Genomic DNA, 21,604 nt, shown 5'->3' with positions numbered 1-21,604 from the left:
TGTGAGAAGTGATTATGGAAGTCAAGCAGAAAAGTGCTTCGGTTCTGAGATGCACCTTTTCACTCCATGTCTAACTTTTCAGCAGAAACATTTTTTTTAGAGAGCTAATATCCATGTCCCAACTCCTGCTATCTGACACACGTGTCTAACCCAAGCACTTCAGACAGCACGTTTACATCATAACTCCAAAAACCCACTAGGTAGCCAGTGTGTGCTAAAATGTGTCTGTCTGATCATCTTAACTATGGATGTGCAGTACAGGCAGCATCACAAAGACTTCCTTTAACCTCACACAAAGCTTCTTCTGCCTGCAACAGGCAATCGATACAGCACTTAAGCGGAAAGCTCTAAGAATCAATAGTTGACGTATTGGTTGTGAAACCAAGTGTGGAGCTTCTCCCTGGAGGGATGCAGGGCAGGAGTCTCGAGGCTCACGGCCAGGTCATTATTAGGGCACTCTATAGAGTTTTCTCTGGGCTTTGTCATATAACATCTCATCATTTAAGTCAAATGTTCTGCAACAATGTTCTTCAAAGTGTGACTGCATCAATATGACAATACATGGTTGAAGTGTTAAACACTTTCAAATGTATAAAACATGTTTTCTTATTATAGTAATTGAACATAAAAAGGAGGCCCCAAGCTCAGGGATTATGGATGAATATACGTCAGCCGTATGGTGTCTGGTTCTTTGGCAATGGTAATGATCTTACAGGCTGCACTCTGGACTGAGACTACAGTTCTTTGTGAGCCGAGAACTGGCAGCCGAAGCGATGTTCACAGCGAGGAGACAGTTCTTTAATTGGTCCTCTGGAAGAATACAGCTAGAAAATCTTTATAAGGCAGCGAGCAAAACTCCCAAGTCCCACTCTGTCTTTAAATGACATAACTCTCCTCTGCAACAACTAAACTCACAACTGACACAATCATCACTTTTCCACAAAAGATTATGGTAACACTTTGCAAAAAGGTTCAATTTGTTAATATTTGATAAATGTATAAGGTTAACAATGAAAATTTTTACAACATTTATTAATCTAAAGTAATGTTAATTGTTTAATATACTAATACGTTTATGTTCATTCATAATACATTATATTACTATCGTAATGGCGTCAGTAAGATTTTTTTAAAAGAAATTAATTAATACTTTATTTAGCAAGGATGCATAAAATTGATCAAAAGTGACAGCAAAGACATTTACAATGTTACAAAATAATTATATTTTAAATAAATGCTGTTCTTTTGAACTTTCTATTGATCAAAGAATCCTGAAGAAAGTATCAGTTTCCACAAAAAGTTTAAGCAGCACAACTGTTGTCAACATTGATGACAATAAATGTTTCTTGAGCATCAAATCATCATATTAGAATGATATCTGAATGATCATGTGACACTGAAGACTGGAGTAATGATGCTGAAAATTCAGCTTTGCCATGACAGGAATAAATTACATTTTAGAAAACAGTTATTTTAAATTGTATTCATATTTCACAATATTACTATATTTCCTGTATTTTTGATAAAATAAAAGCAGCCCTGGTAAGCATAATAAACTTCTTTCAAAAACATTAAAAAAATCTAACTGATTGCAAACTTTTGAATGAGAGTATATGTAGAATTTAACATTAACTTAGATTAATAAATGCTGTAAAACTATTGTTCATTGTTACTTAATTTGAACAATTCCATTAACTAATGTTAATGTATAAAACCACATTGTAAAGTGTAATCAATATTTTCCTGCATTTTAACAATTTAAAAAAACAAATCTGGCCAAATGTTGGTGAAGCATCGAGATTACTGAATGTGTGACCATCTTAGTCATATACTGCAAAAAAAAAAAATATATATATTTATCTAAAATATCTATAATGTATCAAATATCTATATATACAAATATAAATATCCCCAGTAAAATATCTAAATATCCTTAAAACAAGACAGCATTAATTGGAAAAGCAAATTTGCTTTAGGCTTTTTTTTCTCAGAGAATGTATCCTGAATAAGTGTACTTTATATTGTTATTTCACCCTTTAAGCACAAACCACACTAAATGGCTGAGATGACCTCTAAAATCAACCTTAGTAAATCATCTTCACAGTGAATGTCCTTCAAAGCCAATGCATTACTCCTAGTTTACACTCACCATCCTCTCAACACACTCCAAGCCTCTTAGAAAAAGGAAATGCATTTTCACGAGCTAAGGCTTTCTCTGAGAACAAAAATGTTTCTCAGCTGCTAAGCCTCCATTTTTAATTTCTAATCAAATAAAAGACCTTGTTTTAATTCTTTAAGCAGTGAAAAGCATTATTGATTTCTGTAAGTACTTGAATTGTGTGACATTATCAGACATAGGGCCCTATCATACAACCGGCGCAATGCAGCGCCAGCCGCCAGGCAAGTGTTTTTTGCTAGTTTCAGCCCGACGCAGTTATCATTTTCACGTCCTGCACCCTGCGTCCTGTTTAAATAGCAAATGCATTTGCGGGCATTTGTGCGCCCATGGCCGTGCTGGTTTGAAAACGAGGTGTGTTCAGGCGCATTGTTGGCGCGTTGCTATTTTGAGGCAATTGAAATAGACTGCGCCATTGACCAACTGAAACCTGGTATAAAGTCAATGCCGCAATATTTTTTTTTTTGTTATTTAAAGATCGCGTTAGTAATATGCACCTATAGGCGGGTCCACAACGCGCGTACACTTTGTCCCTTGCTTAGATGGTCGTCGCTCGCGCCATGGCGGATTCACTATTTACATGGTGGAATTTGCAAGCGCAAAAACTGAACGCTTCTCTAGCGAGGAAACGGATCTGCTCGTGCATGAGCGCAACTGGCTTTTAAAGGGAATGGGAGATGAGACTCTGATTGGTTTATTGCATGTTACGCCCAAAACACACCTATTAATCATTAACAGAATAGGGACACGCCCTAAGTGCGCTTGCACCGTGCGCTTAAGACCATGTGCTTAGATCGTTAAAATAGGGCCCATTATGTTCAAAAACTCATTTGTGTAGCATGAGCCATTTGAGAAGTTACTGTTTACATAAAAGCAAAGCGGCTCTTAGTTTAGAGATTAGTCTAATCTTCATTAAGAGAAAAATCCTAATTATGCATCTTTACTAAAAGAAGAGCAAGGCATTAAAAGTCCATCTAAAAGCAATAACACTTCATGTTTACCTTGAATTTGGCACATCTTTGATACCCAGAAACAAAAGTAATATTTATGTCTTAATGTTTTAAAATGTAAGCTTTTATAAGTTATCATGTGACACCTCCTTCATACTTTTTCTACAACAACAACACATTTTTGCTTAGAGAACACTCTCTCTGTGTCTGTTGACAAGGAAGTATGCAGACAGCAGATGAAAGTCACAAGGAACTTTCACAATCGAACAAAGCTCTGTTGTGTTCTGGTCTGAGATGGCTGCCTTGGCCTGGATGGAAGGGTACAGGTCTGTTTGCTGTCAAAAGCTGCTTTATCATTCCAGAGCCTTTATGCATAGACAATGCTTGAAACGGTCTGATTGTGCTGGCGTCCGCAGCGCTCCTTACAGACTCCACTATCCACACCTCATCACCTCAGCCAAGAGCCTGCGACCAGCGTTTCCCACAGGCGCATGGAGAGAACAAGGTGCCACACTTTACAAGGGTTGAGAGACAATGAAGGTGCAGATTGTGTGCTCACAGGTCCGGAGCCCATAGTTTAGAGAATTCAGAAGGATAGTGGGGTACGTATAATGAAATTTCATTTTGACAATGTCAAAAGATACAATATTTTTTATAAAAGTAAAGACAATAAAAGATACAAAAGATGCCTTTTGTTTTATTTCCTGTCCAGTAGATGAATCATCAGGGTTCCCACTAGGGCTGGGCGATATGGCCTAATTTTTTTATATCAGTCGATATCGATAATTATCACGATAAATGTCAAATCTTTATTTCTTTCAAGTTTAAAGGCAGATTTTTGCTCCTATGTGAAAGTTGTAGAAACCAGAGCGTTAATTGTGGTTTTAAACTACTCTTTATTGTCAGAACATATGACAAACACTTGCCAAACAGGTGAACATTTCACATCATCATTTCACGTAAAACATCATTTGTCATTTTTCCTTAACAAAATAAATATCGGAATAGAAAAATATATTTCTTAGTTTCTGCATGTGCTCATGGGGAATATTAAGTCTTGAAACATGTTTGTGTTGCCTGACTTTGATGGCACGTATCTTCAGCACAGTTTGCAGTGCAGGCTGCAATATTAATATTACATGTTTTGTCTCGAAACGCATATTTGACAGTGAGTAGACAGTAAATCTGCATCCTAACACAAGCTAATACTACTCTGTTAAATTTATGTTCATTAAAAAAACAGTAACATCTGTTAAAATTTGTATTTGGTAAAATGTAATATTCTGAGTTTTATTAAAATGAACCATTGGTCATCCAGTCTCATGCATTTAGATCATGATAACCACAGATAAAGCCAGGCATAGCCTATAGCACATCACTATCATGGCAAAATGTAACTTTATGGTTTCTATGGTATTTGTATGAAAAAAAGTAGCCTAAATACATAATTAAATACTGTAATTATATTCCATTAGTCATTTAAAACATTGTCTACATTAATAATATAATACAATTCAGTATGTATATCCCACATTTCATGGTGCAGTTAATATTAATAAACCTTACAGTAAATCCATGGTAAACGGATTCAGTATCAATTCATATTCTGACTGTATCACAGTGTTTCTCCTGTTTGTCAGCGCTGTCTCATCTGCCTTTAAACTGGTTTAAATCACTGAGACATTAGTGTTCTTCGCTGAACTCAAGCTCTTCTCACTGGGTCTCGTGAGCGAGGCCGATCAGAGTAAACGCGTCTGCTCTAGTGAGCTCGCGCTGCCGTTTGGACTTTGAGCCGAGCGGATAAACAGTCCATGAGGCGCGCGCGGTTCAAATGAGTTTCGTTCCGCTTTTGGCGCATAAACATTATCGAACATTTATCGAACTCTTGATATCGTTTTATCGAGAAAAATTATATTGCGATAATTATCGTTATCGTTTTATCGCCCAGCCCTAGTTCCCACAAATTGACCAATCACTTTTCCAGTCATTCGTGATTACTAGAAGCTTTTTAAAGAATCATTTTCTGAGACTGCACTCAAAACATTCACACTCAAGACATTTTTAGCTGATGAAATGTTTTAGAACTGGATAAGGACTTTTAAAAATCATCTTATAGAGGTAGTTCTCACAAAGAGCAGCTTAAATGAGTCAATAGCAATATATTAAAATGTGCAGAGGTGGTGACTTACCTTTCAAAGGCTTGGGGAGGAAGTGTGCAGCAGGTTTGTTCTTTTTCACATGGTTGCCCTTCATGATCTCTCCTTCCTTGTTCAGGCCCAGGTACCAGCCCCTGCCCGACTGCTGTTGTCTATAGATCATGGAGGAGTATGTCACGTAGTAGTTCTCAAACACTGACTCCTTAAACTTGCACTCTGGTGTGAAGTGTTCCTGGACAGCAAGGGACAGGAGAAAAAAGATGTAAGATGAGGATTGGCCAGAAATTAAAAAATACTTTATGTGACACAGTGGACTGTAAGAAGTAATACGGTATTATGCACATTCATAGAAAAACACAGCATCTAAAGATCTCTTCACTCTGAAAACTTACAGCAGAAGTTATTGTAAAATAATTTATATACTTAGTATACAAAGACAACTATAGCTAAGCCATGTAATAGGCTGATGTCCCTGCAAAGAATAAACAAAATATATATAACTAGGCCTATAACCAGTTTTGAGGTGGGAATATTTGTCAGTCCAACCAAAGGCAGATGAGGAGGAAAACAATTTAGTTACCTAAAACCACTGAAATAAAAGTAAATATAAAAAACCTTACACTTATTTTATTTCAGCAAGTTCGCAAGGAAACATTTCTAATTATCATTTAGTTTAACGTGATGTACTCAAATGAAAAAAACTAAAATTGAAATAAAAATGATAAAAAAAAAAAGATACAAATATTAATAAAAACTATATTTTCTCAGTGATAATAAAATAACACTGTTGAAAAAAATATATATTTTGCAATCGTTCTTGAAGTTAAAATAAAACTTCAATAAAAATATTTTAAAATCCTGAAATTTAAAATAAAAAAACGATTAAAAACTTTTGGTCCCAGTGCAATAAACTGTATTTTTCTCTTTTATCTGGTCTAGTTTTTTCTTTTCTTTTCCCCCTAATAATCCTCACTCTCTCATTAGCACTTCCAAAAGCAATCTATGTTGTAGTGTTGCATAAACATGCTAATGGAGTTTGAGGATGGATCGCTCTTCGCCTCGGTCTATGGATCGGGCCGTATTGAATGTGTTAGAGTACACCGTGTGCACTTCATTGAGTCATTATAAATGCTCGCCTCCCACTAGGCTTGATCCTGTATTGACTACGTGCTTCGTTAGGATATTGAAAACAGTGTAAGAGGGTGAAAAGATGAGAGACAGTGAATGGAGCAACATCAAATTACGTTATTCCGCATGTTATCTGGCTAACTAATTGCTTTTCAAGAGGTGTCTAACTCATTCACCAGCCCAATAGAGCATTCAAAATAAATCAATGCCTAGGCAAAGCCACAATAACACACCCACTGCTCATGGATACACACTTCCTGCTTATATATATATATTCCAGCTAGTCTCAGCTGGTTAATGCTGGTGAACCATGCAAAACTTAGCCATGCAAAGCTAAAATGCAGCATATTTCTTAAACATTATGAAGAAGTACTTGTACAATCTTTGACAAAAAATGTATTTCAGACCCATATTGGTAATAATATACACATTGGATTTATTATGCTTGATTTTTCAAAACCAAATGTTCATACAATATCCATCTCCTTAAATGCAAGAGTGAAGTAAATTCTAACAGAAACTCATTAGAAGAGGTTAGATTAATATCCACACAAGCCTTTGGGCTGCTGTTGCAGTAACTGAACGGCTCAGTTCAAATGGATTACAGCACCTCAGGGTTTTATGGCTGTAATCTTTACTGTTTGAGTGTGGCAAATGATGTGGAAATATTACAGAGAGACCTGTAAATCAAATTATGTTTTTCATCAGAGCTAAGGGAAGAAAGAAAAAAAGGTAAATAATCTGTCGCTCTGCAAATATCACTAGGGTAAAGTGTTCCTTCAGCTCTGAGAGCTTGATGCACTTAAAAGGAAAATTTACAGCAACTTCGAGATTTACACAGGAGACAGCAGATTAAGTAACAGCAAATTGTGTTATTTCATGCTGCTTCCTGCATGAATTACATAAGTGTCTTTGCACATGAATATTGTGGCTACAATTTCAATATCTGACAAACATGCATAAGCTAATCAGACATCTCTTCCACCTAATCTGAGTTTGCCAATTAAGAATTTTATCATGCAATATCAGTTCTATTTTTTTAAGTGGGTAGCTCCACCTAGAGTGAAATCTCATTGGTCTAAAATCTAATGCAGCATAACTATTAAACATGACATATATTCTGTTTGGCTGTGATTGTTTTTAAGCATGATTTGCTAAATTCATGATACAATTGTTGGTTTATAATATTTTGGGGGGGGAAAACTTGATAAACAGTTTGGAGATTTCAACTTTATATAGTTTTTTTTTTTTAAAGAGTCAGGAAGTTTTGTTTGTAATGCTCACCAAGGCTGCATTTATTTTAATCAATAATACAGTAAAAACAGTAACAGTAAAATATTATTATAATTTAAAATAAGTTTTCTTTTTGAATATATTTTAGAATGTATTTTATTGTGCTGAATTTTCAGCAGCCATTGCTCCAGTCTAGGGCTATCAGTAATTTGTAATAATCTGTCGATTATTTTGACAATTAATCGAGTAATCAGATATTTTTTTTGCGATAATAAAAAAACGGATAATTTTGAAAACAGTCTAATAATGCAGTTCATGGATTCTCGTCCGTGGAATGCACCACTTCCAGAATTTTGCCGGTTAATCGACACGGGCAAATGCAATCGAGTATATGAATTTAATCAAGGAATCGTGACAGCCCTACTCCAGGCTTCAGATGAAAACAGTTGTGCTAATATATCTGTGTATAATGTAAATGATAGATTTTTTTTATCAGGATTCTTTGATTAAAAGAGTTTCTTTGAAAATAGAAATATTTTGTAACATTATAAAAATCTTTAGTGTCACTTTTGATAATTTTAATGCATCCTTGCTGAATAAAAGTATTAATTTCTTTAAAAAATCCTACTGACCTCCAATTCTTTAACAATAGTGTATATGCGCCTATCATCTACTTGGCAAATACCTGCCCAGGGGTTTTACCAAGATGCCCAGAGAGCGAACTGACAGCCTTAAAGGGAATTAGTAATAAACATATATAGGCAGATTTTGTAGCAGCAATGCTGAGAATGTCCCTTCATCATGTGTCCATACTCAACTCTCACACATCACAGCTGAACAGGAGCACTCCAATGTTCGACGTACAGACTTGAGTCGTCCTTCTGCTCCGGGTGACTCACACAGACACTGAGCTCCCACACACACTGACAGGAACATTCCTGATGTCACAGACCAGTTGTGACATCCCACTTCCTCTGGGACAGGCTGTCGGCCCAGCACTGAGCTTCTTCCCGTAAACACCCAGGAAACAAAGTGTTTGGGGATTGAAAGGACCACTCTGACGTCAGCCCGGTCAGAAAGTTTGATCTGTGATTACGTGTGAGATCCGACGAGCAGGCACACAGGGACGGATCTGTGATCGATACTTCGCCTGTGATAAACATCACCAAAAGCCGGTTAGATGCTACTTCGGTTAGCTAAGAGCACTGAGGGAAAGACACTGTTGGGTTCACTCAGGGTGAGAACTTAAATGAAGGCAGAATCTCATCTCAACACTTCTCATCTATGCTTCCAGTCAGAAGAAATGCTCCCTCTCAGACATCCTGTATCTCTTCTCTTTAAAGAGATTACTGCTATAAAGCTATTCTGTTAATAACAGTTAATGTCTCAGCTGAAGGTCATTATAATTACAACCGAATAGAGCACAAAAGCATTATGTAGAGCGGCTCTCAATAACGACTGGATTGCACCCTACCTTATCAGGAATAATTCATCATAATTATTATAATAACATAAACGAAAACAAAAGAGTGGAGTGTTGAGAGGATGAGGTCAGGAAACAGGGATGATTGTGAGTGCCAACCACTGAATCCATAAAGCACAATAACATGATGCTTTTAAATGCCTCTCTAAATGTCCTTCCCAGCAAAAGTTCAGAAAAATAAAGGTCTTAAAATAAACCGTTTCAGGAGTCTTTGTGTTATATGGCTATGAAATTGAATAAGCAACGTGCACTTTAGCAAAATTAATTTTAAATGTTCAAGTCGGCAGCTGTAATAAAAAGAAGAAAAATATATATATAAAAAAATCATACACAGACAAAATAGTCGAGACTACTATTTTGACCAGTATAAAATTACAAATAATTTAATTTAATTTCTACAATACCATTCAAAAGTTTGGTGTCAAACTGTAATATTGTGAAATATTGTTACAATTTAAAATAACAGTTTTCTATTTGAACATATTATAAAATGTAATTTATTCATGTGTTGGCAAAGCTAATTTTTCAACATCATTTCATCTTCTGTGATCCTTCAGAAATCTAATATCATGATTTGGAGCTCAAAAAAACATTTATTATTATCATCATCAACATTGAAAACAGTTGTGCTGCTTAATAGGTTTGTGGAAACCGCAAGTAAAATATTAATTAAACTGTTATTTAAAAAAAAAAAGCGAATGTAACTAGTGTCTAATTTCACATGTGTGTTAACAGTTGCTCTTACTGCATCTTATGCCACTTCAGATCCGTTTCTCCATGTGGAGAAGAAAAAAAAAATACACTGTTTATAATTATGTTAATATATGAAAAATTATTTGTTAATTATAAATGATTATCCGGGTGAAACCAATCTTAAGCTAATATCTGGACTGTGGTACACTTATTGGAGACTGCTGCTTTAGAGAGCTGGTCCTCTGACACTGACTCAGAGAATCATCAATCATTTTCATCCGTTAATGCTGAAATTCACTTTCATGGAAATTCATCTTCCTCCTCTGTGCTTTAAGGTCCTTCTCAAAAAATTAGCATATTGTGATAAAGTTCATTATTTTCCATAATGTAAAGATAAAAATTAAACTTTCATATACTTTAGATTCATTGCACACCAATTGAAATATTTCAGGCCTTTTATTGTTTTAATACTGATGGTTTTGGCATACAGCTCATGAAAACCAAAAATTCCTGTCTCAAAAAATTAGCATATTTCATCCGACCAATAAAAGAAGTGTTTTTAATAAATAAATAAAAAGTCAACCTTCAAATAATTATGTTCAGTTATGCACTCAATAGTCAATACTTGGTCGGGAATCCTTTTGCAGAAATGACTGCTTCAATGCGGCGTGGCATGGAGGCACTGCTGAGGTGTTATGGAGGCCCAGGATGCTTCGATAGCGGCCTTTAGCTCATCCAGAGTGTTGGGTCTTGCGTCTCTCAACTTTCTCTTCACAATATCCCACAGATTCTCTATGGGGTTCAGGTCAGGAGAGTTGGCAGCCCAGTTGAGCACAGTAATACCATGGTCAGTAAACCATTTACCAGTGGTTTTGGCACTGTGAGTAGGTGCCAGGTCGTGCTGAAAAACGAAATCTTCATCTCCATAAAACTTTTCAGCAGATGGAAGCATGAAGTGCTCCAAAATCTCCTGATAGCTAGCTGCATTGACCCTGCCCTTGATAAAACACAGTGCACCAACACCAGCAGCTGACATGGCACCCCAGACCATCACTGACTGTGGGTACTTGACACTGGACTTCAGGCATTTTGGCATTTCCTTCTCCCCAGTCTTCCTCCAGACTCTGGCACCTTGATTTCCGAATGACATGCAAAACTGAGCAACAGTCCAATGCTGCTTCTCTGTAGCCCAGGTCAGGCGCTTCTGCCGCTGTTTCTGGTTCAAAAGTGGCTTGACCTGGGGAATGCGGCACCTGTAGCCCATTTCCTGCACACGCCTGTGCAAGGTGGCTCTGGATGTTTCTACTCCAGACTCAGTCCACTGCTCCCGCAGGTCCCCCAAGGTCTGGAATCGGTCCTTCTCCACAATCTTCCTCAGGGTCCGGTCACCTCATCTCGTTGTGCAGCATTTTTTGCCACACTTTTTCCTTCCTACAGACTTCCCACTGAGGTGCCTTGATACAGCACTCTGGGAACAGCCTATTTGTTCAGAAATTTCTTTCTGTCTTACCCTCTTGCTTGAGGGTGTCAATGATGGCCTTCTGGACAGCAGTCAGGTCGGCAGTCTTACCCATGATTGCGGTTTTGAGTAATGAAACAGGCTGGGAGTTTTTAAAAGCCTCAGGAATCTTTTGCAGGTGTTTAGAATTAATTAGTTGATTCAGATGATTAGGTTAATAGCTTGTTTAGAGACCCTTTTCATGATATGCTAATTTTTTGAGACAGGAATTTTGGGTTTTCATGAGCTGTATGCCAAAATCATCAGTATTAAAACAATAAAAGACCTGAAATATTTCAGTTGGTGTGCAATGAATCTAAAATATATGAAAGTTTAATTTTTATCATTACATTATGGAAAATAATGAACTATCACAATATGCTAATTTTTTGAGAAGGACCTGTAGCTGTTTGTGAAGGTAAAAGGTCTGTAACATTTTAAAGATCAAAGTGCACGACAAATAAAGTTATAAATGAGTCTCCTAAAGGAAAAATAAATTCTGAACTGCCGAAACGAGTCATCAGTAATTCCATTCTTACTTTCGTAACTTACAATCGTAACAATGTAATAAATTTCCATAAAGTCCACCTATGGTTTTCATTATCTTCCTGTGAACAAAGTCTACTTTGACTTGTACACAACACGAGGGCATGTCTAGAAGACGCTGTTTTCTGCTCTGCAAAAGCAAATTCTCTTTGTAAACTCTTCCAAAGGATGAGGATGTGAAGAGTCAGTGGTTAAAATTACCACAGTCTGTTGTTCTTACTACTTTGAGTAATGATAAAGGATGGCGCAAGATTTGTTTTAACTTTAGCGTTACATCAGTCATTCACGTTAGTGCTCGGCTAATGTATGCGCTGTTATGATACAAACCTGCATGTGCACTGGTCTACCCATGTGTATATTTCTAATATGTTGCAATCACAACAGACTGGGCAATCTGGCCAATAAGAGAAGAGCAGGCTCTCGAAAAAGGAGTTTAGAGGTTAGAGGGTTTAGAGAGACTGAATCTTCGGCCGAGTCGTTTGAGAATCATTGAAAAATGTGGTGATGTGCAATGTACATTATAAGAAAATGACCTTTGATGCACGTAAACCTGTTGTAGGAGACCTCCAAAACAAAATTAGGAACCTTTAAAATAGCATAATAGGGACACTTTAAGATAAATACATTTGCTCCTATGTTTTTTTTTTTGTTTTTTTTAGAACTTTGAGACTAGGGCTATTCATCATCGATATAGAGGAACAATGCATTGCAGTATCGATTTAATAAGCAAGACAGAGCCTCTATTTTGCCTGTAAATGTGGTATACTAGGCCCAAACGTGTGTGTGGTGGGTATAAGAATGTGCTACCGTATCCTTTCAAGAAATGGACACAGCAAGAATTAACACCAGTGTTAGACAGGAAGTGCCACGATATTAGGCACAATACAAATGTACTTGTACCTCCACGCACACAGAGGAGAAGGGCTGTTATATCTCAGAGGCATCACTACTACACACAGCTTCCAGATGGAGTGTGTTAGATGAGAGACGCACTGTGCAGAAACGGCAAACACATTTTCTTAATTGTCCATGCCATTTTATCACCAACAGTGATGAAAATTGCAGTAAGCAGTGGCATCATTTAAAAAAGGCTGGAGAACAGCTATATAACACAGCAGATATTTTTGGACACCCGCTGATGTCCTGCGGAGAACAGAGGCAGGAGGCAGTTTTATCAAATTAATGCACATATACTTGCAAACAAAGAAACAAAGATAAGAGAGAATGTGCACTGTGATGGGATGAGAGATATTAATCTCTCATTTAGCTCTTCACTATCCACCTTTTTATTTACAGTTTTTCTCGATTGTTTAAACACTATAACCAGGCTTTTGAACTAAAATTTCAAAACTATAATGCCATTTATCAAAAAGCACACCCATTTCACTGAACTATGAACACTATTCCCCTGTTTTGACACATTAGTCAGATTTGTTGACCTGTCACAGCAAAACTCTACACACAAATCCCTTCATTTCTCATTGCCTACACCACGTGGTCATTTAGAAAGCACTAGCATTCAATATTGTTCACTCAAGTCAGCACAGCTTCAGCTCAGTTAGCACACAATTACCCAGGTGAAAACACTAAGAGTCAAAATTGAACACACATCAGTCAGATCCTTCAATAGATAGATAAAAGGTTATACAATATTTTATAAAAGATAAAAATCAGTTTACTGAGTTTTGGAACAATGGATCCACAGAGAAATTAAGCAATAGGTCGAGGAGGGAGAGGAAGAGGAGGAGGAGGAGGAAGAGGAAGAGGAAGAGGAGGAAGAGGAGGAGGGAGAGGAAGAGGAGGAGGAGGAGGAAGAGGAAGAGGAGGAGGAAGAGGAGGAGGGGGAGGAGGAGGAAGGGCAAGAAGACAAGCAGTCTCAGATGAAATTCAAGCCACTTTAGTTGGCCATGTACTTGTCCATGGTATGACTATGAGGGAGGCTGGGCAAAGAGTACAGCCAAATTTGAGTCGCTTCACCGTCTCCTCCATCATCAGAACCTTCAGGAAGGTGTGGTGGCAAACAAATTTATATCACTGAATAAGAGACAAACATTTCCAATTGTCTTTGATGAGGTTTATGTTCTTGCAAGAAAAGGCCAGCAGTCGTACAGTCACACAGAGTGGCTGCAGAGTGTGACAGTGAAGGGAGGGCATTCTTTCTCCTTTATAGTCTTGACTCACAGAATGTTATCTTTCTAGGCCAATGATGGTATTTCAACCATATGTGGAACATTCTTAGACTTGTTCATCATGAGTGGAGGCATGTACCAACACTCTTTACCATTCCAATACAATTCCAGATTTGAATAAGGCTCTTTTACTGTCATATGATGCTCACACACATCTTACGTAAGAGTAGGAGAGAGTAAAAAAAAAAGATGGGGGGGGGAGGGAGGGGGGACCACAAGCAACATGACTTACCAGTTTTGGAAATGTTGTTTTGAATTTATAGCACCAGTGTGTAAGACTATGTTGTAGTGTGTGTATTTTTGAGGGCTTGTGTGTCCTGTCTGAGGGCAAAGTTTGGTTTTTCAGCAAGAGTGAATGGTTTTGAGTGTAGAGCTTCATTTTGACCTGAAAATAGGATGTTTGGGGAATTGGGTGAGACGTTATGGATTTGTGTTTACTGTTTTGAGAATACGAGGCATAGTTTCAAGAAATGTGTTTAAGCAATCGAGAAAAACTGTAATACAGGGAATATTTCATCTATCTCACCACATGGGAAAAACATTTTTATTTAGCAATTCAACGATATTTCTAAAATAAACAAATAAAATAAATGTTTGGTTTCGGCTGAAACAGTTTTGGAGGGATGAAATCATTGACTGAAACAGTTAGCGGTTCTTCAGTGATGCTAAACTTCCCTTGAACTGGTTTCTCACCTGTGAACAACTGTAACGGAGGCCAGCTAGTAGTTGCTGTGCGAGTAAACCTCACTCCTCTGATCTCAAAAGGCTCTCTAGCGACAGATGCTAGGGGCTGCAGTCTTTAGCCTCCTTGTTAGAGCGCCTGACTCTCATGCCGGAGGCCCGCACAGAGCAGGTCGAGTGGGACCCGGGTGGAGGGGTTACACAACACCCTGAACAACATGCAGACTTTAAATAACCAATTATAATTACCAAAACTTTATTTTGTGTTTCATTTTTTGGCTAAATGAAACCTTCGGTTTTGGTGTTTCAGGATTTTCATATACATTCTGTTGAAACCATGTATTATGTAGTTCAACAATCAACCAAACCACACGACCAATCCACCATCCTAACAGCTCAAATAAAAGAGCAGATATTGAGGTGTTGTAGCGCTTTGTGTTCGAGTTGATTCTATCTCAAAGTGTAATTATATCAGGAGCTGCAGTCATGCTGTTGCCAGCTCACTGATTCGTATCTAATATCTTTTCCTCTGGCAGGGGAAATCCCGCATTGCCCCTCCTTCCCTTCTCCCGAAGGGCTTCCCCCTCCCTGACAGAGAAGCATGAAGAGATGTTTGTGTGTGTTAGAAACAGATAGAGTTTCTACTTGGTCTTCATATGTGTATAGGTGCTCTATCTCCTGTCATTCGCTCAGCTCCATACTTACACCCAATGTTTTCTTTACCTTCCTCTTTTTCCCTTATTGCTTATTCCTCTTTTGATCCATCCTCCATTAGATCTTCCCCTCTGTCTTCCAATATCTTTTTCTACCACTAACCTAGTTTATTTTCGTCTCTCCAGCCATCTTCTCCATTTTTCTCTAAGATTCTTCTTTCCTTTTGGCCTCTGTATACGGGCGCTCCCTCCATTTCCTCATCATCCCTCTCTCGATCTATCTCATTACTTTGCCCACTCCAATTCCATTTATGGAAAAGAAGTAAATGGGGAAGCTGACAGAATCTATTCCAGTCAGAGGCTGATCCTCCCTGCTCCACGCTGTACACAGCTGCCAGGTAACCAGGTCTCTTCACCTGTACCTCATCATTCCCTCTGGCTCAATCACCCATCTGAAGAATTATCATTGAAGCTCAAGACAGAGCCGATCAGCCCTATACGCACACTACGCAAGTTGCTTAGGGCCCCGCAAATTACTCAACCTTGTGTCAAAGCGCGTCAATCAAATTTGACAACATCGATGAGAAAATTAAGCGGAACTATCCTTCTGGTCACGAAAAGAGAGAAAAAGACACCATGAGAGTGAATTGCGGGAACAGCAATCAGGTAGACTTGTGTTCTCTCCTCTCCAAGTTTGATCTCAGCAAAGAACAGTAAAGTTAAGTTGATGTGTATCTCTCTCTAGTCTGTCTGTCTGTCTGTCTGTCTAACCTAGCTGGGCAGTGCATCTTTTGGGCTTTCTGTGTCTTGCTTGCTAATGCCGGCCACTTCCAGGGCTGTGTTCTGTGACTTTGTGCCTGACAAAAAAAAGTGAGAGTGAAATTTATTATGTTTGATAAACGACTAAGGGAAACCAATATGGATGCACATCCCTCAGTAAATAATAACCATCAAGTATTCCTTTTATCATTTAAAACACAGTGACATGCTATGGCAAGCCATTTTAGCTTTTATTCATTCACAGGATGCATTTTTGATATCAATAATTAAATTTGTACAATTTAAAATGTGAATTCTTGATATTAAGAATGTTACTACACAAAGTACAATGTCTATTTATGAAATCAGGAATTACATTTTCATTAATACTAGTTAAAGGAGGGAGGATTGAAGTGGGAGCACTGGGGTGTCAGGTGTGACTGTGTGGCAATGGCAAATGGTTTACATGGCTCATGGGTCAGGAGGGCCCCTTAACAGAATTTAGCTTAGGGCCCCAGGGAGGTCAGGATCGGCTCTTGCTCAAGATGCCACACTGCTGATGGCACTAACTTTAATTGAGTGGACTACCACAGAACTGCGGTTTTCCTTTCTATATTTCTTTCAGCGTCTATGTGAATTGCTGTTTACATCTGTAATTTGACATATTTCAAAGTGATACAAGCAGGGCAGAGAGGTTGATTATATAAAATCAGCTTTTGTATATAACGGTGGGCGTTATATACCAGAATGGCACCAGACTGAATGTGAGTTGCCAGAACAATGCCTAAATATACGTCCATGAAAAAAAGGAAAGTCGTTTCATCTCACAATTCACTGTAATTTAAAGGGAAGATTTTCTATGGTATTTGCAGTTTGTTAATAATATTAGATAACTATGAAACAGTTTGTATTAGTTCTTAAAACAAAAGATATGGAATTTGCACCCTAAATGTTTTTTTGTTGTTGTTTCAGTTATGGGACACCAAAATGTACTGTAATGGTAGAAAGTGCCCTGTACGGTCTGAATTCTCCCCTTGCAGAATAGTTTATGGCCACTATAGAAGGACACAGTGTCTGTGCTCTCTCTGTAGTCTGTGGGCTTCTAATATTGATGTGCCTGTCTCTGCTGTTCCAAATGACCCAACACTAAACTGATTTTCGACTTCAAATGCGGCCGCAGAGCAGCTCACAGGGCAGCCAATGTGCATCAACTCAACTGTCATCTGATTAACTGTTCATTTGTAATATGTTGTGATGAAATCATTTATATTTGCAATGTTTTAATATTTGATGTGCCCACTGATTAAACAGCAGGTATTATCATTAAACAACTTAGCATTGTATAATGTGGTTCTGTATAATAAATGCAAAGAGAAAATGTGCAGAGAACAGAAAATATGTTTAATTGATTTCCTCTCTCCCTCATGTCAAGCTGATGGATGAATACATTTGCACTCAGATATACAGACTCACTCATGCATTAATTCTCTTTCTATTATTTTCGGCCTTCTTATCACAAACACACAGATTGCAAAAACACACACAATGTTTTAACGTGTTGCTATGGGGATGCTACGGTGTTCTGGGTGGTCTGGTCACTTACCAAACATAAATTCAGATTCATATTGTAATATTAGTGTGCATTTAAACCTGGTTAGAGTGCTCAATATGAGGGAACCTTAGAAAACGATTAAAACTTTACAACAACATGCCATGGGTCAGCAGAGGTTACACACCATCGCTATGCTTTCAAGTGATAAAAAAAAAAATTTAATTCATGGACTGCCAAATTAATCTTTGGTTAAGTTCACACAATAAAATGTCATTGTGCATCTTTTCTTCAATCTGACTAATTATGTGCTGATGATCGACTGTGTTGTAGTAAATGCGCACCATTCATTTCACTGAATTGCAGAATATTGCTTTATGACATGTTATGGTTGATTTGGCTTCTAATAGGCCACAACATGCAATGCCAAAGACAATCAATGTGGCTATTTTCCATGCATTTTTGCCTGAGATGTAATTATTACTGTGTGTGCACCCATGTTGTGTTTGTCAACTATTGATGGGTTCTTTATTTTAAGATGTGACTGGGCGATAGTTTGATTAACTTTCATGAATCGGTCCAAATATTCTGCTTTAATTAATCAATTCAAAACCACGTCAAACCATTAAAAGATTAGTTTGCCATATCAGTCAAAATGATCATGGAAATCTCAGTGTGGCATTTTCATAAAGATTTATGAAGATAAATAAAGTTGGTTATGAATATCTATTGCTATGTTTGTATAAATGTGAATTATTAAATATTCATCCTTCAGTAAATAAATAGTGTGGAAAATATGTATTTTAAATATTACATTTTAAAATACTTTTTTTTTTAAATCTGCTTGACTGCAAACGGGTGAGGCAAATTTCAGAGCAAATGATAAATATCAAGATAAAGTATATTAAATTGCCCCAAATATCTAAAAAAAAAACTACAGAAATACGTCACCATTCAAAGGTTTGGGGTTACTACATTAAAAAAAAAAAGTTTTTGAAAGTAGTATCTTATGCTCACCAAGGCTGCATTTATTTGATCAAAAATACAGTAATACTTTTACAATTTAATAAACACTTTTCTATTTTTATTTATTTAAAAAAATTTATTCCTGTGATGGCAAAGCTGAATTTTCAGTGTCACATGATCCTTCAGAAATCATTCTAATATGCTGATTTAGTGCTCAAAAAAGATTTCCTATTATTATTATTATCATTAATGTTGAAATTAGTTGTGCTGCTGAATATTTTTGTGGAAACTGTGATACGTTTTTTCAGGATTCTTTTATTAATAAAAAATGTAAAAGAACAACAATCATTTGAAACATAAATGTCTTTACTGTTACCTCCGATTAGTTTTATACATCCATGCTGAATACAAGTAATTTCTTTAAAATCATACTGATCCCAAACTTTTGAACGGTAGTGTAGATAAAGTCAAACTATTAAAACAGAAAACAGATGAGGAAAAACTATAGAAAAGGGAGAAGCAGCAGCACAAGAGCAGCTTCAAACGTCTCATTCATCACTCACTATACTCTTCATTGATTGGGGATTTCCTGGGGATCACTGGCGTGTGATTGGCTGGCTGTGGAGCTCAGGCTGCATGTGGCTCCATAGCAGCAAACACAAAGAGTGAGGGGCATCAAAGAGCACAGAAGCACCCATTCACATTACAAAAAACAGAGAGACTTCAGAATTACAGCATACCAAATCATTAAAATACCTTATAATACTGTTTAGAATGCAGTAATGCCACACACTCAGTATCCACTTATGCCAGATGAAAGCTCTCCACGACTGTAAGCGCTGGATTACTTCACAGAGCTACTGTATACTCCATAAGATCAGCACAGTCTGCTTTCATAAAAAAAAAAAAAAAAAAAATCAACAAAATTGAAAAGGTAGATCCAATATTAGACAATTACAATGGATTTGATTCACAATGGAGAGGACGCAACTGCAGGAAAAGCTTTTAAAAGGGAAATGAATACAGGGAGTAAATGAAGATGAATGTTCAAAGACTTATGCAAATTAACACTCTCCAGGATTAACGGTTCCAGCTGGAATAAAATATTAACACCTACAGAACCTTGCTGTGCTGTCACTCAGAGAAACTGTTAAATATAGCCTCCATCCTTCTGCCTTCGACCAGGATGCCACACGGCAAACGCAACGTTGTGCAGAACAGAGCTTTAATTTAATGAGCACTCTGGCACATATGTTTTAATTACAGACGCTGAGGCATACATCATTAAAGTCACTGAGCGGGAACAGAGAACCTCCATGAGTGAGTGTGCTTGTGTTCGGGATGTGCAGTAGCTCTATGTGTACGTGTGTGTGTTTAGATCCCGCTGCTTCCCTATATAATCAGGATATGTCACGGCTGCATCACACCAAACGTTATGATCAGATTACATGCTTTTGTCAGACTTCATGCGAGAGTCTCTTGTCTGCTGCCTTGTTTGTCTATCTCCTGCCTGCTGTGAGCGAGTCCAGCCCGAAGCTTCCTGGAAACAGCATCACACAGGACAGATTAGATGGCAACAGGTATGCAGTGAGGATGAGCGAGCTGAAAACACTGCTCCTGGACTAGGTATGTTAACAAATTCATATTTTCTAAATTGACCAGTTGGTGGGTTGCTTAAATGACTAGTCAACTAAACGATCTTAGGAAAGTCTTCCATAATTAGGGGCTTGAGGCTCACCTGATGTGTTTCTTAAGGGGTGTTTACATAATACACAATTAAAAACAGATAGACAGATGCAGTGGGACAGCAACATCTTTACGCAATTTTTAAAGTATTACTTGACATATCCAATAAATCAGTAATACATCATCCAACAATTGGTCAATATTAGTGAGGTTCATGTTTAATTTTTTACATTTGTTACTTTGAATTAAATTAATTAAATTGATCAAAAGTGATAGTAAAGACAATTGCAAAAGATTTATATTTCAAATAAATGTTGTTCTTTTGAATTTTCTCCATTTTTTCTCCACATTTTGGGTCCCCATGAGTTTATAAATCATGCTAATTGATGTTTTTTGAAAATGTACAAATGCAGAAAGTTTAGGGGCATAGAATATTCAGTTTGTACAGTATAAAAATCAGTGTTTATGGAAAGTCCCCATAAAACACGGAAACCCAATGTGTGCGTGTTTGTGTGCGTGTGTGTAAAATCTAGATAAATCAGTCGAACTTTGTCAAGTTGGTCATTTGAAGTCAATTAGTTGACCCATTCCTATCCTGGGCCAGGCCAGCTTTCTCAGGCAACGTCTGCTTCCTGCGTTCTGATAAGTTTCCTCAATGATCCTTTACTGTCCCATCATTCCACTGTTATTCATAATATGGAGGATTTCTGTCAGCCTCGAGATTGAGGTTGAGTGAGAGAGTGTGCTGTGTTGTAGAGACTGTATTCGTTTGCACCCACTCTCTCTTGTCAGACAACACAAGCTCCAGTAATGCCAACCACATAGTGAAATTCTGACATTTGTCTTGGAGCAGAAGATTGGCAGGTAGGTTCTTGCATTATTCATGTCTTCGTGCAGGCAATTAATGTTGGGCTGCAGGCTGCCTGTTCAGCACATTTCCACGAGTTTCTAAACGTTTTGATATTAGTCATCTTTGTAATTTAAAGCATGCTACTCAATTCATGCACTTGGAAAACTCTTAGAACCTCTCCGCAAGGGACTTAATCATCTGGACAAACAACTATGACTCAATAATGGTAACTATTCACAATTATTGCACCAGTCAAAAAACAAATAATCTTGAATGTACTTTTAAACATTTAGAGCAATTACAAACAGTCCCCCATTCAACATACTATATTGTTCCAATTACAGATGAGTTCACGTGTGCTGGAGGATATTATGAAAGCACTGGGTCTCATCCATCTTTTGCTGAAGC

At 37.4% G+C, this 21,604-nt stretch overlaps 1 protein-coding gene across 1 annotated transcript in view; it reads right to left on the bottom strand.

Annotated features, from left to right (window-relative positions):
* The window catches only part of fgf13a (fibroblast growth factor 13a), a 38,207-nt gene that overhangs the window by 1,938 nt on the left and 14,665 nt on the right, over positions 1-21,604 (bottom strand). Inside the window, exon 4 of the mRNA XM_056238722.1 lies at positions 5,316-5,514. Within this exon, the coding sequence (XP_056094697.1) occupies positions 5,316-5,514 (199 nt within the window). The remainder of the gene's footprint in view (positions 1-5,315; positions 5,515-21,604) is intronic.

This window comes from Rhinichthys klamathensis, unplaced genomic scaffold (genome assembly GCF_029890125.1).
Source record: "Rhinichthys klamathensis goyatoka isolate OS25496 unplaced genomic scaffold, OSU_Roscu_1.1 h1tg000532l_1, whole genome shotgun sequence".
Lineage (NCBI taxonomy): Eukaryota > Metazoa > Chordata > Actinopteri > Cypriniformes > Leuciscidae > Rhinichthys > Rhinichthys klamathensis.
Note: the sequence above shows the minus strand (reverse complement) of the source record. Positions and strands in the feature narration are given on the sequence as shown.